This window comes from Alexandromys fortis, unplaced genomic scaffold (assembly GCF_014885135.2).
Source record: "Alexandromys fortis isolate MF-2015 unplaced genomic scaffold, M_Fortis_MF-2015_v1.1 scaffold_141, whole genome shotgun sequence".
Lineage (NCBI taxonomy): Eukaryota > Metazoa > Chordata > Mammalia > Rodentia > Cricetidae > Alexandromys > Alexandromys fortis.
This window is the reverse complement of record NW_026068060.1, coordinates 45,066-62,136: the sequence shown is the minus strand read 5'-3', so window position 1 is coordinate 62,136 and position 17,071 is coordinate 45,066. Positions and strand designations below refer to the sequence as shown.

Sequence of the window (17,071 nt, the reverse complement as noted above, 5' to 3'; positions counted from 1 at the left end):
GAACACCAGAGCCCCGGCCTCTGTATCCTTGCTCCCTCGCCGCGGCGGGCTACCTGGTTATTCAGACTCTGTCCACCACCCCTCGGCCCTCGCGCTGGGTGCTTGCGTCCGGAACCAACTCGTACTAGCGAGGTGCTTCCTGCTAGCAGGGCGGCGGCCGCGGGAGGGTCTCGCGGCTAGAGGGGAAGCGCGCGGTCCCCTGCCCGTCCCGCCCCCACATTCAGGCCCCGCCCCGCAATGCGCTCCCCAGCCTGTCGGCCCCGCCTTGCCCCGCCCCCTTACCTCAGGCCACGCCCTTCTCTCCTCCCTGTCAGGCCTCAGGCCCAGTCTCCGCCGAAATGCTTCTCAGGCTCGCGGCTACGCCCTTATTCCTCAGACTCCGCCCTTATCCCCCCCCATCAGACCTCAGGCCGGGTCCCCGCCGGTGTGCTCCTCGGGCTCGCGGCGGCGCCCTTAGCACCAGGCCCCGCCCCCGTCCCGCCCCCACCTTGGGCCCCGCCCTTCTCCGGTCCCCGTCACACCAGCCTCAGGCCGGGTTCCCCCATCCGCTCCTCAGGCTGCGGGCCTTGCCCCCGCCCACTCCTGGCCTCAAACCCCGCCCCTCCAACTAGGCCCCGCCCCTCCTGCCCCGCCCCCGCCGCTGCGCTCCTCTGGCCGCCGGCCCCCCTCCCGCCTCATGTGGCCCGGCCCGCGGCGGCCGGCGGCTGAAAGCGGCGAGGCGGCGGCGCGCGAAGCCCGGAAGGCGGCGGCCGAGGCCCAGGCGGCGGACCGGAGCGGCGGGAGCGGGGCCCGGGCCGGCCCTCGAGCGGCCGCCGGCTCAGCATGCGCGCCCGCCGGGGGCTGCTGCGGCTGCCGCGCCGCTCGCTTCTCGCCGCTCTCTTCTTCTTCTCGCTGTCGTCTTCGCTGCTCTACTTCGTCTATGTGGCGCCCGGCATAGGTAGGAAGGAGACCCCGCGGCCACCCCACTCCCCTTCCCGCCGTGGCCCGCACCGCCGCCCCGGCCGGCCCTGCGCTCCGTGACTCGCCGTTTCCTGCCGCGCCGCCCCGCAGCTCGCCCGCACGCGCGGCCTCCTCCCTGACGCAGCCGCCCGCGCCCCCCGCGGCCGCGCGTTGCCGCTGCCCAGACCCGGCGGGGCTGCGGGCTGCGCGCCCCTTTCCCCTCCCCCTCCTCCTTCCCCTGAGCCTGCTGCTCGCCCGCGGATCCTCGTAGCGGACCGGACCTGCTCTGGGGACCGATGGGAAGTTTGAATTGGCCCTGGAGGAGGTGCTGTGACAGGGGCCTTGGGGAAACGGTGCCAGGTGGAAGGGAGGGGGCGCTCAGAGAAGAGACGGAATGGGTAGCGATTCTCCTCCAAGGCCCGCCCTTTAGAGGGGGAAGACGGTTTGGGGAGCAAACGAGCCTTTCCCGGAACAGAAGGGAGGCTGATGAGAAGGCCAAGGCTGCGTGAGGGTTAAGGGCAGAGGACACTGAGGTCAGATGTCCTGTATGACCTTGGGCCCTCAGCTTCTCTCCTCTGTAAAATGGGGACACGAATCCCAGCGTCATCGGGTTCTAAGGAATGGAGAGCCATAAGTGCCCCTTTAAAGCTTTTTATCTCCATAGCGGACGCCCAGAGTCTTTGAAATAAATAAAATCTGTTACAGGTAGTTTGGGGGGCAGAAGGAAAAAGGTTTAAGGGATGCGACTTGTCTGCCTTAGCGTGGTCTTGGAGTTCTGGAGGAAACTTCACCCCTTGGTGAAAAATGAGAAGATGCTGTTGGGGGTGGGGCCGACTCTGGATGGTTGGGTTGGGTGCCGCCGGTGGGGAAGTGCCTTTGCGATAGAATAGTAAATGCTGCTGTGCCCTGTTGACCTGGCAACTCTGAACTGGCAGAGAAATTTCCAGAGAGACGGTGGAAGGTTCTCCCCTGATTAGTTTTTAAAACTGGTTTCACTTGACGTTTAGATGTGGTGTTTCCTATTGTCAGCCTCATCTGGGAAGATGGAAGAGCCAACTTGAGATTGTCCTGACAGACTTGGTGAGCGGCAGCCCGCTAGGGATGTATAATTTTTGTGGCGTGTTAGGCTTACTAAGTAAAAGAACAGGAATTCTGGCTGAACAAGAATAGATAACTAATTAGTGGAATTAATTGAGAAGAGAGCTCATTAGCGAATAGGATATTAGAGTCTCGGAAAATGGGTGTGAAATGACGGGTTTAAACCTAGAGGCATCATCCAGTCAGCTCCTCTTTTTTGTCCTTTGGCGAAAGTGACGGGTGCTTCTGGTCTGTGTCTATATAGCCCCTGTATCTCCAAGGTGGTCACTCTTTTGATAAGAAAGGATAGAAGCCAGACTCTCCAACAGAAATTCAACTTACTGACTTCAGATTCCTCAGTGGTCGATTTCAAGTCAGCGGATCCCCTGTGCCGCCACCACACTTAGAACCCCAAATCCTGTGTCACTGCACGAGGAAACTTTTGACATTTCATTAGTAGCTTCTTCGAAGTATGCAAGAGAGCAGATCTATTGTGGATTCAAGTGTGTTGGTATAGAATAGGAACAGCAGGCTGGGGTGTGGTTGCGTGGTAGAGTGGCACCTTGCATTGTGCAAGGTCCCCATTTGATACCTAGCACTGGAGACGGGAGGAGGGGGTGGAGAGAATCAGTAAAAAGGAGGAGTCTTAGGATCCGTATAACCACAGTTATATTTAGCTATTTGGCTGTTTTATTTATCTTGCCTTTTAGAAAAAGATTTTTATTTTGTATGTTTGGATGTCTTGTCTGCATGTATGTCTGTGCACCACATGCATGCAATGCTTATGAAGACCAGAAGAGGGTATTGGATCCCCTGGAACTGGAATTACAGATGGTTATGAGTGCCCATGTTGGCGCTAGGAACCAAGCCTGGCTCTCCCCCCCAAAGCAGCAAATGTTGTTCTTTGCTGAGCCATCTCACCAGCCCCTTTCCATACCTTCCCTGTTAATGAACTTAGTTTTTCAAATGTCTAGTTTTCATCTATGCTATGGTAAAGCTTCCTCAAAGGTTGAGGCAGTCTAGAGAATGTAAGGGTTTATGTGTCTTCAGATATAAAAACCCTATTTGAGATGGTTATAAAAATGAGCTTAAGATGTGTATTGTGGCACATGCCTTTAATCCCAGCACTTAGGGGGCTGAAACAAGAAGATCTCAGTGAGTTTGAGCTCAGTCTGGTCTATATAGTGAGACAGTGGTGAGTTCCAGGACAGCCAGGACTACATAGACCTTGTCTCAAAAACTTTAAAAGAGCTTAGAGGGCTGGAGAGATAGCCTAATGGTTAAGAGCACTGGTTGCTCCAGAGGCCTTGTGTTCAATTCCCAGCAGGTACATGGTAGCTCACAACCATCTGTAACTCTGATTCTAGGAGATCCATCCCCTTCTTCTGACTGCTGAATGTACCAGGTATGCACGTGCATGGCCCACAGACATGCACATAGACAAAACACCTATACATATACAAAAAATTTTTATTTTTCTTATTTTGAGACTAGGTCTTTATGTAGGCCAGGCTGGGGCTGGAGAGGTGGCTCAGCCATTAAAGGCTAGGCTCACAACCAAAATATGTAGGCTAGGCTGTCCCAGAACTCACAGAGATCTGCCTGTTTCTATCTCCTGAGTGCTATGATTAAAGGTGAGTGTCACTATATCAATCCACATAAAGAACATAAAGTCTAACCAAATGAAATTGTATCTTGTAGGGCCCGGAGAGATGGCTCACTGGTTAAGAGCATTGACTGTTCTTCCAGGGGATCAGGGTTCAATTCCCAGCACCCATATGACAGCTCACAACTGCCTGTAATTCCAGTTCCGAGGGATCCAGCACCCATGGCGTCAATGCAAATAGAAATAAATAAATTTAAATAATTGTATCTTGTAGGCTGTGTATCAACCGTAGTTCAGTCTAGTATATTTCCAAATGGTGGCTGGTCTGTTTTTCTGGTACAGTGGAAGGTGGCAAACCTGACCTTTCTCCCAGATACCCCTCTCCCCCTGCACCTTCCTAATCCTTGCTTTTGACTCCATTTGTAACCCTTATGACCATGTGCCCTAGGGCTAAGAGACATCACCCCTCCCAGAATATATCACAACTTAGTGAGACCCCGTGTCCCAAAACAGACTTGAAACTGGAGAGATAGCTCAGCAGTTAGAACATTTGTTGTTCTTCCAGAGGACCTGATTTTGACTCCTAGCACCCACCTACATGGGGAGGCTCACAACTGCCTCTAACACTCTTTAAGGAATCTCAAGTCCTCTTCTGGCCTTTTTAGGTACCTTCACGCCTATGGCACATGCATACACACACACACACACACACACACACACACACACACACACACACACACACACACATGCTCGTGCACTCAAATACACATTCTATACATAAATAAAGAAAATAAACTTTTTTTAAAAACATGGGGCTATAATTCAGCATTAGAGTTCTCATCCAGTATGTGTGAGGCCCTGGTTTCAATTTCTACTTTTGGGGGCTGAGAACTGAAAAAGAAGAGGAAGGGGAGAAGGTATTTGGACATGAGGTATCCTTCCTTGAAGCCCTTCTCCACAGCCTGAGGAATGTTTCTTATCACTTTTACCTGCAGTGTTGACATACCCTCTCTTATGGAGAAAACTTTGATCTTATTTATGACCCTCTGACTAGAGGAATTTCAGAGCTTAGAGGACCTCCAGGCTGACGAGGTCCTTTAAAGGAGAATGGGCTTGAGCTGCTCACAGATGCAGATATAAAGTGCGAGCTGATGGTCCCTTCGTTTGGCAAGATGTGCAGGGCTGCTGACCTCCACCAGTTGTTACAACAGGAACCCTTGGAGAGTGGCCCTGCACACAGGCGGTCAGGGCTAACGGCACACTACTGATATTTTACTATTTGAAGTTCTGTTTTGCCATTTCAACCAATTTTTCTCTGCTTCTTTGACAGTTGAAGAAAGGAAGTGGGGAATGGTTTTCCTGTTTTGGTCTGCTTAGTCCCAAGGAAAGTTTGGTTTGTGGCGAGTGTTTGGAAGACAAGAAAGAACCAGTTATTCAGATCCCTCCTGATTTGACCAAATAATTTTGTGGAAGTATTTGGATTTCCTCATTTGTGTGTGTGTGTGTGAAAGAGAGAATTGAGGGCTCAGTGAGTAAAACTCATGACCTGAGTTTGATTCCATGTGGAGGAAGGAGCTCTGACTTTTATAATCTCCCCATGGCATACCATAAATAAATAAACAAACAAATAAATGTAAAAGTAGGGAGATCGAGACAGGTCAGGGTTTTACGCACTCTAGCTTGGAGGCAAACCTTGAACTTTCAATTCTCTTGCCTATACTCTTTCAGTATCTGGGATTGCAGGCCTTTCTTTGTGTTAAAAAAAAAAGATTGTACCTTGCTAGGTAGTGGTGGCACATGCCTTTAGTCCCAGCACTCAGGAGTCAGAGGCAGGCAGATCTCTGTGAATTTGAGTCCAGCCTGGTCTACAAATCGAATTCTAGAACAGCCAGGACTACACAGAAAAACCTGTCTCCCTAAACAAAACAAACAAAAGAAATTATACCTCAGTCAGGCTAATGAATGATTTAGTATATCGAATGCTGCTAGTTTGTTGACATTATAAAAAGATACTGGATTCTAAAAAAAAATGAAGATTATACAGAAAGCACATGTTTTATGTATTCAGATAGATGTCTTTTTTTCCAATAAACATTGGAAATAAATGTTCAGATCTCTTTTAGTCTGTTATGTCAGGAAAAGCCTTTTGTTGTTACTGTCTTCAAAATGCCTTCTGAATGTCTCCATTACTTAACACATGGGGTTTTCTGGAGGAAACACAGTGGGGGTATATGGATTATTCTGCTCTAGAAAGTTAAATACCTTCTCCTGTTAAGACTCCCCCTCCCCCAGTGTTCCTTTTCCAACTCAGGTTCACAGATTGTGTTCTGTTGCCTAGGCTGGTCTCAGACTTGATCTGTGGCTAAGGATGAACTGAACTTCTGATCTTCCTCCAGCTCCCAAATTCTGTACAGATGTCTTTACATACAGCTCCCTGCTCTCCTTCTTCCGAGGGATCTGTATTTGGAGGTAGGCTGGATTATAGAAGGAACAGTTCACCTGCTGTCAGGGTGTGGACCATATCTTTGGTTCTCTTTGCAGAGTTCTTGCTTTCTATAAAGAAGGTGTTAGATTTGAAGTGAGCTGGTCTTTGGTTGTTTGAAAGGTGGGTCTGCTTCTGTCTGACTGGTCAAGATCATGACAGCCAGGAGTGGGAGGGGCTCGCTTGCCATGTCTTTCTAGAGTTCTTTAGGAGAGTGACAATCCAAAACCACAATGGCCAAGATGCTGCTGACTCACCTGGACCCCTTGATTTCCCTTTTGTGACTGTTAAAGGGGAGGGACATGCCACCATTCAGAGGAAACCAGTAAGGCTTGGGAGAGCTGCTGAGGTCTGTCAGGAATAGCAGTGGAGGTGAGGCTAAGTAGATAAGGGCTAATCAGAAGCCAGCAGGGTAGGCGTGGGCAGAGGGGCCTCCAGTCAGTCAAGAGCTATCAGGGAAGTCACAGTCATTCCTCAGGTCCCAGGACCTGCCTTTGACATTTTGTTTTTTGTAGATCACTGAGACAAAATGAATTAAGAAAATGGCTCAGTAAGTTGGCGTGTGCATACTGTCTTGTTCCCAGATGTGGTCAGTTCTTACTGCAGCTTCATTTCAAAGATGGCATATCAGCCAGAGTTAAGAATTATAATGTCTCAGGGACACACATGTCATACAGATGATGGCAAGATCAGTTGCAGGAAACACATAGAAGCCGGGTGGTGGTGGCGCATGCCTTAAGTCACAGTACTCTGGAGGTAGAGGCAGGCCTATGAGTTTGAGGCCATCCTGGTGTCCAGAGCTAGTTCCAGGACAGCTAGGGCTGTCACATAGAGAAACCCTGTCTCAAAAAAAAAAAAAAAAAAAAAAAAAAAGAAAGAAAGAAACCTAGAAATGGAAGACAGTATGTCCTGAAGGGCCAAGTCAGTCAGTCATCAGCAGACTTAGGTAGAGAGACTTCATTCATTTAGTCAACAGGTCATTTTGTAGCATCCCTCTTATGCACTTTCATTGTGGGATAGCTTAGAAGTGGGGAGGGCAGAGTATTTCTACCCTTGTGGTCCCTTCTAGGTCAAGGTTTTGTGTTTTATTCTGATGGAGATGGGTTCATGCAAGAGAATTTTAAGATCTTGGGGTCAACCAGAGAGCCTGGTTGAAAGCTGAATGTGATACTGCCACTCATCAGTCTGTGGATGGCAGTTGTGGTGCTGGAGGACTAGGACATGTAGGGGCCCTGGAGCAGGAAATAGTAAGGGACTAGCAGGAGATGAGTGGGACCTGCATGCCCAGCTGTGGAGGACTGGGCCATAGTTGAGGTGGCAGCTATACCTCTGTTCCAATCAGCCCTGACTTCAAGAGCACTTCGTTTTCCCTTCCCTTACCTGTCCACGGAGGAGACTGCTTCTCTATGTGCTTGTCACAATTAAATTTGAGTGTGGGTATAAAAGGGCTTGGTATAGAGCTGAGCCCAAAGCCTCTTACATTTGTTGCTCTTCCTGATTCAGATGTCCAACAGCTCTAAACTGCACTGGGACTGAGCACCAGTCACACTTAGATGAAAACTTGCTGAGTCTTCTGCCCTGTGGATTGAAGAAACTGGACTGTAGAATAGAGTCACTTTCTGACCTCAGGTTGCATGAACTAGACCCTTTTGCCCTTTTCTGTGGAAGATATAGCCTACACAAGCTCTCTACCAGAGAGCTCTACCCTAGCCCCAAGAACTCCTATTCTCTGGGAAAACTCTGCTGCTGTAAGTTGGGGAAAGGATTTGTGTGTGGTTCCCTGCCTTTTGAGGTGCTGCTGCTTGAGGACATTGGCCTGGCACCCAAGACTTGGAATCTACACTGATGTCTGTCTGGTAAAAGAAAAGAATGCCAAGGATGGTCTGGGTGTCCTGGGATGTTATCTGTCTTGGTGTCATCCTTTGCCCTGGGGTCATCTTTAAATTTTAATATGCAGAGAGGAGTCTTGCTTTTTTTCAGTTCCAGCCCCTCACCTCATCCTACTTTTCAGCAAACAGGGCCCATTGCACTTTCCCTCCAGTCCCAGTTTAGTGGATGTGAAGTGAAAAGAACAGTGCTTTGTATTTGGTGCCTTTGTGTGAGGAGTGTTCAAATGGGATCCTCCCACGAATTGAATTCAGTTCCCCCAGCATGGGTGGCACCTTAAATAATTTAGAGCGTTGGCCCTTCTCGGATTTCCCACTTTCCCCCTTCTCTTTGTTAGCTTGGGTAAGCAGTTGGTTGCCCTAGGGCATTGTTCCTCTTCAGTGACACTGACACTGTCTATGGAAGGAGCCTGGATGCTGTTCCCAGGTGCCTTAGTTACCTGCATCAGTTAGCAATGGCTCTTTGAGGTAGGGAGTGGCCTAATTACGGAGATGACCTGTGCAGTAGAGTAGCCACTGTGGAGTGGTCAGAAAGCAAGCACAGAATTAGACTGTAAATTAATCTCTGTATGCTAGTGGGCACAATACTTTGTTATTTTTAATAAAAGTCAAAGACATTGTAATAAATACCAGTATACAGAACTGTTTTCTCCCTCCAAGTGTTCTGAACACGGTAATTTTTTTTGAGACAGGGTTTCTCCATAGCTTTTTTGGTTCCTGTCCTGGAACTAGCTCTAATTGCAGACCAGGCAGGCCTCGAACTCATAGAGATCCGCCTGTCTCTGCCTCCCGAGTGCTGGGATTAAAGGCATGCGCCACCACCACCCAGCTGTGAACACCCTAATTTATAGGCATTTAAACCTATTGCTTAATTCTGTGTCTAGTAAAGTGGGGACTTGGAAAGATGAGAAAAGAGAAAATGTGTTTTCGTCTCATAGAACTGCTGATTGTGAAGGTTCTGTTTTTTATTTTTTATATTTTTGAGATAGCTTTGTAGACCAGGATGGTCTTGAACTGAGAGATCTACTTGGCATCTGCCTCCTGAGTACTGGGATTAGTGATGGTGTCACTCTGCTGAGCCTAGAAGAGATGCTGAAAAAACTTTTTTTTGACAATTTCACATAGCTCAAGTTGGCCTCAAGTTTATTGTATTGGGAGAGTATGACCTTGACCTCCCATCCTCGTGCCTGTTCCTCCTCAGCAGGCCTGTGCCACCATGGCCGGCTCAGACTTTGTATGTGCTACACAAGCACTGTACCAAAGAGCGACAGTAACCACTCCTATTTGTCTGGTTTTTAGATGTGGTCTCTCTGTGTTGATCAGGCTGGCCTTGAACCCAAGATCCTGTCTCTAGGGATTACAGCTATGAGCCAATATATCCAGCTTCATGCAGGAGCCACTGTGGATCATGAACTAGTCATGGAGCACTGGGGACCCTCCCTTGAGTGGGCATTACTCAGGACCTGTGACCTCTTTCCTGTTTCGGCACCTGATATTCTGCTCAAAAATGACCAATCTCAGTAAAGATGACCTCAGTCTCCCTCTGATTACCACCATAAAAGCTATAAAAGCCCACTGGGCAGGGCAGCCAGACAGTATTCCTCCTTTAGAGCCCTTCCCATGCTTGGGAATTCTTTCCCATGTTTCCTTAATAAAATTGCCATTCATTCTGCTTGCTCCATGTTGCAGTTTCCTTATTCTTGGACATGAGACAACAAACTTGGAAACTGTATCCTAGTTCCCCAAGTTAAACCCACCAAGAGAAAGACTCCATTTTACGAAAACAGCTGGATCAAGCTGAGGAATTCTACTTTTATGCTTTTATACACAAAGCCTAAAGTGTTTGTGCTCAGTTTATCTTTTGGACCAGTGGACCATTTGTGATGCTCAGAAAATAATATTTTTCTACATAACACCGCTGCCGTATTTGTGTTAGCTAAACCTTTATTGTCATTCAGAAGAATGACAAAATTGTTGATTGTAGGGAGGCTGACTTGTTTTGCAATCCTGGGGAGTCCCTAATTTTGCACATGTGTAGAGGGGTCTACCATCCCATTATATGGAAAACTCTGAAATAAAGTATTTGGATTTTGGATGGAAGAAATTTTTTTTGATTTTTTTTTTTTTTTTGAGAGTGTTTCTCTGTAACTTTGGAACCTGTCCTGGAATTAGCTCTTGTAGACCAGGCTGGTCTCAAACTCATAAGGATCTGCTTGCCTCTGCTTCCCTAGTGCTGGGATTAAAGGCGCTACACTACTAGGTACTAGGTAAGTACTAGGTGCTACCTACTACCACCTGGCTGTATGGAAGAATTTTTAAGGTATTTATTTATATGTATGTATGTATGTTGTATGTGAGAGAATGTCCAGGCAGGTCAGGTCAGACATTCATGAGTTACCTGGTGTGGCTGCTGGGAACCCAACTCTAGTCCTCTCATAGGGCAGCGAGTGCTCTTAACTACTGAGCCATCTCTTCAGTTCCAGGATCAGGATTTTGCTTTTATGTTTTACCTTAGAGGAGTTCTGCATCTTTTTTTTAAAAAAACAAAAAACAAAACAAAACAAAAAAAAAACTTGATTTACTAAAAGTTACTATTTGAGGAAGTCAAATCAGACAGACCTGAAAGGACTGGCTTAACACCCCCTTCTCCAGGGTCTCACCGGGCAGCATACACCTTTAATCCCAGCACTTAGGAGGCAGAGGCAGGCGGATCTCAGTGATTTTGAGGCAAACCGGGTCTACAAAACAAGACAGCCAGGGCTACATAGAGAAATCCTGTCTGAGGGGGAAAAATCCAGGGCCTCGGTGGTTAGCCCAGTGCTGAGCCACACTGCTCATAGCCACAGAATGACTGAACAAGTCACAGTGTACTGCTTATATATTTGTTTCTTTTTGACTCAAGACTGCCCTCCAAGTTTTGATGGAAGCTAGCCTTGAACTCCTTTTCCTTTTGCCTCTACCTCCTGAGTGTGGGGAGGAGCCACCACATCTGTCCTGTGTGAATTGTGTGTAAAAGCATTTGGTCTCTAAAATAAATACTCATTTTTCTCTGTATCCTCAGAGTAATGATAGGCATTTTCTGGGTTGTAATTTCCCTGCATCTGGATTGGCAGCAAACACTGTGTACGCTTCCCAGATTAATGAGGGAAGAAGAAACACACACATTAAGTTCCTGTGTGGTAGTGCATGCCTGCAATTCAAGCACTCCCTACACAAGAGGCAGGTGGATCTCTGTGAGATTGAGGCCAGCTTGGTCTACAGAGTGTCTAGGTCAGCTGGGGTTGTCACTGAGGCCCCAGGTAGCTAATGGTGATCCTTTTTTTCTTTTGCCATTTCCTCCCAGGTGTTGTATGATAGGCTTGGTTTCATGCAGTGCTGAGGATTGAACCCAGAACTTTACGCGTGGTGGACAAACACTTACCAAGTGGCTACATCCCCAGCCCCAGGTTTTTTTGTTTTGTTTGTTGTTGTTGTTTTTCTAGGCAGGGTCTTTCTAAGTATCCCTGGCTGGCCTGGAACTCGATTTATAGACCAAGATGACCTGGAATTCACCGATCTGCCTGCTTCTGCCTCCTGTGAGCTGTAATTAAAACTGTTTGTTGTTGGGCAGTGGTGGTGCACACCTTTAATTCTAGCACTCAGGAGGCAGAGGCAGGCGAATCTCCGTGAATTTGAATCCAGCCTGGTCTACAGAGTGAGTTCCAGCTGGGATAGAGAAATGTTGTCTTGAAAATGAACAAGGGGGAGGGGGGGAGGGGTGGAGAGGGAGAGACAATTGTTAGGTGTGGTGGGACACTAGGAAGGCAGGTGCACCAGAAGTTCAAGGTCAAGGGCACACAGTAGGTGCAGAGCCAGCTTGGACTAGTAGAAACCTGTCTTCAGAAGAAAAGCCACGTGGTAGGAGTGAAATGGTGTCTCATTCTGGTTTCAGTCTTCATTTCCCTGTTGGTACTTAACACTTTCTGTGTTGGTTGGCTACTGTGTAATACTTGGAATAATATTAAACCTTTATCAGATGTACTATGTATTTGTGTATCAATATATTTACTTTTACTCTGTGGCTTGTCATTGTTATTTTCCTAATAATGTGTTTTGAGGCACAAATGATAAAATAACTTAGTTTTATTTTCAGTGCTAGGGCTTAAGTCTAGAGCCTACCTGTGAATGATGACTACAGCGGTTGATCTCAGCACCCAAGGATGAGGCAGAATTGCTTTAGTTCAAGACTGGGCTACAGACTAAGATCCTTTTTTTTTTTAAAAAAAAAAAAAAAAAAAAAAAAACAGCTGACCTAGTGAAACCCCCAACTGCTTTCAGTGCTGACACTTCTGCCTTTTGCCTGAGGTCTGCGATTACTAACGGGTTTTTGAAAGGACGAGTGAAAGTTTCTTTCTCATGATCTATGTGTACCTTTTTTTTTTTTTTTTTTTTTTTTTTTTAAATTGAGACAATGCTTCTCTGTGCAGCCCTGACTGTCCTGGAACTCTATAGACCAGGCTGGCCTCAACCTCACAGAGATCCACCTGTCTCTCCCTCCCAAGTGCTGGGATTAAAGGCGGATGCCACCACCCACCATCTGGCATATTCTTAGTTGTTTTAAGACGTGGTTTTATGTAGCCCATACTTGCCTCAAACTGGTAGCAGTTCTCCTGCCTCAGTCTCTCTCAGTGCTGGGATTGCAGGCGTGCCCTCTGTGATTGCTGATTTCAGATTATTTTTAAGAAGTTCATCTGTTTGTCAAACCTGAAATATTCCATTCAGTATTTTAAGTGTTGGAAGCATCCTGTGACCACTTCCAATAAACAGGTCCAAGCCATATTGTCCATGTTTCCCTTTTACTGATTATTTTGTTAAGTAGGGCTAAAATATAACTCAACATGTTAACATTTTCTGCTTCTAAATGCTGTTCTCTAGTAATTCATGCAAGACAAGGCTACTACATTTTTATGTGAGACAATACAGTTTCAGGGTTAAACAAACAGTGAGATTTGGAAAAGGCAACTCCATTATCTGTTTCCATCTGTATTTTCCAAACAAGAAGTTCTTTATCCCTGTGCCACCTCTCTATCCCTAAGGTTTATTTTTCTGTTTATGTGTATATAGAGGTCAGAAGAGGAAGTCAGATTCCCCTGGAGCTGGAGTTACCAGCAGTTGTGAAGCCACCCCCACATGGATTTGGGAACTGAACTTGGGTCCTCTGGAGAAGCAGTGCACACTCTTACCATTGAGCCATCTTCCAGCTACTGAAGTGTGTAAAGAGGGTCATGGCAGTGCACCACTATAATCCCAGTATTTGGGAGGCAGAGACAGGAGGACTGAGGGTTCAGGGTCTTTATAGAGTTACATAGTAAGACCATATCAGTGTGACACTTAGTAGGTGCTCAGAAAGCATTTGTCTTGCATCATGAACCTGCTTCCTGTCCCTCCAGCACTTCTCCAGCAGACTGGCTAGTGACTGTTTTCACGCAGCAGCTCTATGCTGCTGGCCCCAGGCCTCTCATTCAACAAGTTCATGGGCCTTGATGCTCTTGGTCACCACTGTAACCCTGGTTCCCATACTATCAGATGCTCTGGAAGGACTTGTTGATAAGTGTTGGGCAGTGAAGGTTGTGGTGCTGTATACCACAAGTGAGTGTAGCATTGCTTTTTTTTTATCCTTAGCCTGGAGTCTTTAAGGTAAAATAACCAATAAACATAAGGACACAGTCCGCCCTGACTTAGAATATAAGCTGCTGTGGGGTATTGTTTCTAGTTTTAGTTAGAGGCATACTTAACTCCATGGTTCCCATGTTTCCATGTTTTCATGCTTTGTCTTTGGGATTCACACATGCTGCCTGTCATCCCTCTGATTTTTTTAAGTCAAGGTTCACTATGGCTTAAACTGGCCTGGAACTTTGGTAGTCCTCCTGCCTTAGCTTCTGGAGTGTTGTGATTACAGATGGACTCACCATGCCCAGCCCAAAGTTTGCTTCAAGAGGCATTTTTTTGCTTAGGATCTGGAAATGTTGGTTCTTTGAAGGAGAGTGAAGAACCAAGCTGTTTATGAAATTGCCACCCATGTGAGAAGCCTGTTCCTCATGGGAGCTACTCTCCCATGCTCTGTATGAGCACAAGGTAGGAAGAGCTCCTTTCCATTGCAGCAAGGCCAGGGCACATCCTGGAGTCATCTGCAGGGCTGTTGGATCTCCCACTGTAAGGTTCTGGCCTGGGCTACCAGTCTGAGCCAGTGAGAAGCTGGAAGGGGGAAGAAGTCAGAGGTTGGTTTGACACTGTTGATTTTGTTTTGCTGTTGACTTGGGAGGCTGGCTTCTTTTCACTCTGGTTTAAAGTATTAAGAATCTTAAGATTTGTAGGAATTAGAATGTTGAGATTTGTTCAGATTTCACTTGGCACTAGGGAAGATTAACTTGAATTTTAAGAGCTACTTTGGGGGTTGGCTTTAGGCTCATGCTAATTTGCTTCCTTAGTAATGACTTTATTATAGAAAACCTCAGAGCTACAATAAAATGAATAGTATAGTGGACCTCCATGATGTGACTAGGGACTTACCATGAAACAAAGTGGAAGGGCTGGCTGGAAGAGCCCCTCCCTGCCCCAGCATAAAACAGAATGCAAGCCAGAGGTCTGCTAGTCTGTAACCTGGATTTTGAAGGTTTGAGTGACTGGACTTCATTCCTTCAGAGGCCTGTGATCTCAAGTGCCATCCTGTGAAAAACGATGACAGACAGTGGGTAAGCCTGCAGGGACAGCAGGAGAATTGAAAGATCGTATGCAGATGCTTGAAGTCCAGTACCAGTTCAGACAAATGTCTCCTTACTGTCCCTGTGCCCTCACTACCATGCTGGGTAGGTGAGTGGGAAGCTTCCTGTCTATAGATTAGAATCTATAGTGAATGCTACATGCAAAGCCTGAAGCTCTTGGTCTCAGTGAAATTCCTACCACTCCCAACCTTTACTCTTGAAATTCAGAACTTCTGCAGGGACCATGTCTTCCCAGGCTGTGGTAAACCTGGAGGGTGAAGGGGCCTGTGCCCCGGAGGCTCTGCTTTCGAGTATAGCACCTGTGTGTTGCCATGCCCTTGGCCCTCCCTCTGAGAAGCTATTACTAATTTCTACTGCGCTTAATTTATACCAGCCCTGGGCAGAGCCAAGTCTGTACTTGCAAGGGAAAAGCCCTGCCAAAGCACCTGCCAGCCCGCCTCTGGCTCTTGTGGTTTGTGTTCAAGATCATTGCCCAATAACCACCAGTTAAACACTACAGATCTAATTTTAGTGTTATTAGCCCTGCTAACTTATTAGTGCTAATTAAAACAGTAAAACAGATGGCACATTCAGAGCTGGTGCTTCAGGTATGCGTTGTGTGTTGGAAAGCAGACTCTTCATTGGATTGTGCCACTTGCCAGAAGACTTGTGAGCTGTGTCATTAGACATGTACCTTCTGAGGTAAATCATGTTTGACTAGGTTTTTGGGGAGGGAGGGGTCGAGACAGGGTTTCTCTGTAACTTTGGAGCCTGTCCTAGAACTCGCTCTGTAGACCAGGCTGGCTTTGAACTCAAAGAGATCCACCTGCCTCTGCCTTCCAAGTACTGGGATTAAAGGTGTGCACCACGACCCCAGCCTTGACTAGGTTTTAACACATGTTGCCTTTCTTGTTCTGTTGGAACAATATTTTTGAACCATTAAGTCAAGTTTAAGAGTGATAAAGGGAAATGACACTTATTTACTCCTGCACACCTCTGTCACCATGTTAACTTCTGTTTTCTTCAATGAACACAGGCTCTTGAGAAGGCTGAGGTGAAGAACGTAATGGTTGAGTCAGGGCCGGACTTCTATAGAGTACTCTTTTAGCTCACTCTTTTCTTTCTGTCACTTTTTCTCTTTCCTCCTTTTATTTTGAGATGGTTTGAACTCTGGATTTCCAGGTTCTGCTCTCCAAATGGCCTCTGCTATTTGTAGTCTTTTCAAGGATAGTTGTTTCTCTGTTGTAACTATAAATACAATATCTGGATGTAAGATTATTTCTGGTAGGGATTTTTGATATGGAAACCATAAAAAATGTTGTCTTTGTTGGTATATAAAATATTTGACCCTTTGGTCCCAAATCTACTTAATTTCATTCCTAAATACTATTGAAAATGTTAAGGAGAATCTCATATTCCAGCGAATGGTGTGACACTCGGTTAATTGATGTGGAAGTTTAACAGTTTAATGGTTGGTTCAGTAAAGCAGAGAACCTGTGTGGGCCTGGCGATTGCTGTGTTCTTTGGTTGATCTGGGCAGGGGCCCTTTAAGGGATTAGGAAGCTGTCTGGGGTTGAGTCACGCTGCTGCTTGGCTTGGTGTCTGTTGTTTTGAGCTGGAACCAAAGGGCCAGTGCTCTGTGTTGCCTGTGTTTCCTTTCTCTGGTCCTGCACTGCTGTGGGCACAGTGGCCTGGCTTGTCCCTGGTTCTGTGGTAGCAGGAGTAGAGCTTAGTGGAGGCCTTCAAGGGTGGTGCCTTTCCCATTCTTTTAGTCACTCAGGATATCCCCATGCTTCTGAATTATTGGAGATGACTGGCTTGAGGTTAGACAAGATGGTTTCTTTTTCCACTCTTTTAAAGAATATCTGTGTGTACCATGAGAATGCCATTGGTGGAGTGCACTTACTTGTCTATAAAGGTGATTATATTAATTTATTGTGTAGTTAATTTTGTCACAGCATGATGTAAATAGTCTTAGAATTCATGATACCATGTAAAGTTGTTTAATAAAAAATAGCATTTACAAGGGGCAGAGTAGGCACAAGTTTCACTAGTGGCATATATTAAGAAGAGAATCCTAGCTGGGCGGTGGTGGTGCACGCCTTTAATCCCAGCACTCGGGAGGCAGAGGCAGGCGAATCTCTGTGAGTTCGAGGCCAGCCTGGTCTACAAGGGCTAGTTCCAGGACGGGCACCAAAGCTACAGAGAAACCCTGTCTCGAAAAACCAAAACCAAAAAAAAAAGAAGAAGAAGAAGAAGAAGAAGAAGAAGAAGAAGAAGAAGAAGAAGAAGAAGAAGAAGAAGAAGAAGAAGAAGAAGAAGAAGAAGAAGAAGAAGAAGA

At 46.7% G+C, this 17,071-nt stretch overlaps 1 protein-coding gene across 2 annotated transcripts in view; it reads left to right on the top strand.

Moving 5' to 3' along the window:
• Positions 1-682: 682 nt before the first annotated feature.
• Positions 683-17,071, top strand: part of B4galt5 (beta-1,4-galactosyltransferase 5) — a 51,925-nt gene continuing 35,536 nt past the window's right edge. Inside the window, exon 1 of one of the 2 annotated variants that reach the window (XM_050120159.1) lies at positions 683-937. In XM_050120159.1, coding sequence (XP_049976116.1) covers positions 823-937 — 115 coding nt within the window. In that variant the 5' untranslated portion in view covers positions 683-822. The remainder of the gene's footprint in view (positions 938-17,071) is intronic. The other variant, XM_050120158.1, reaches the window with a different exon arrangement.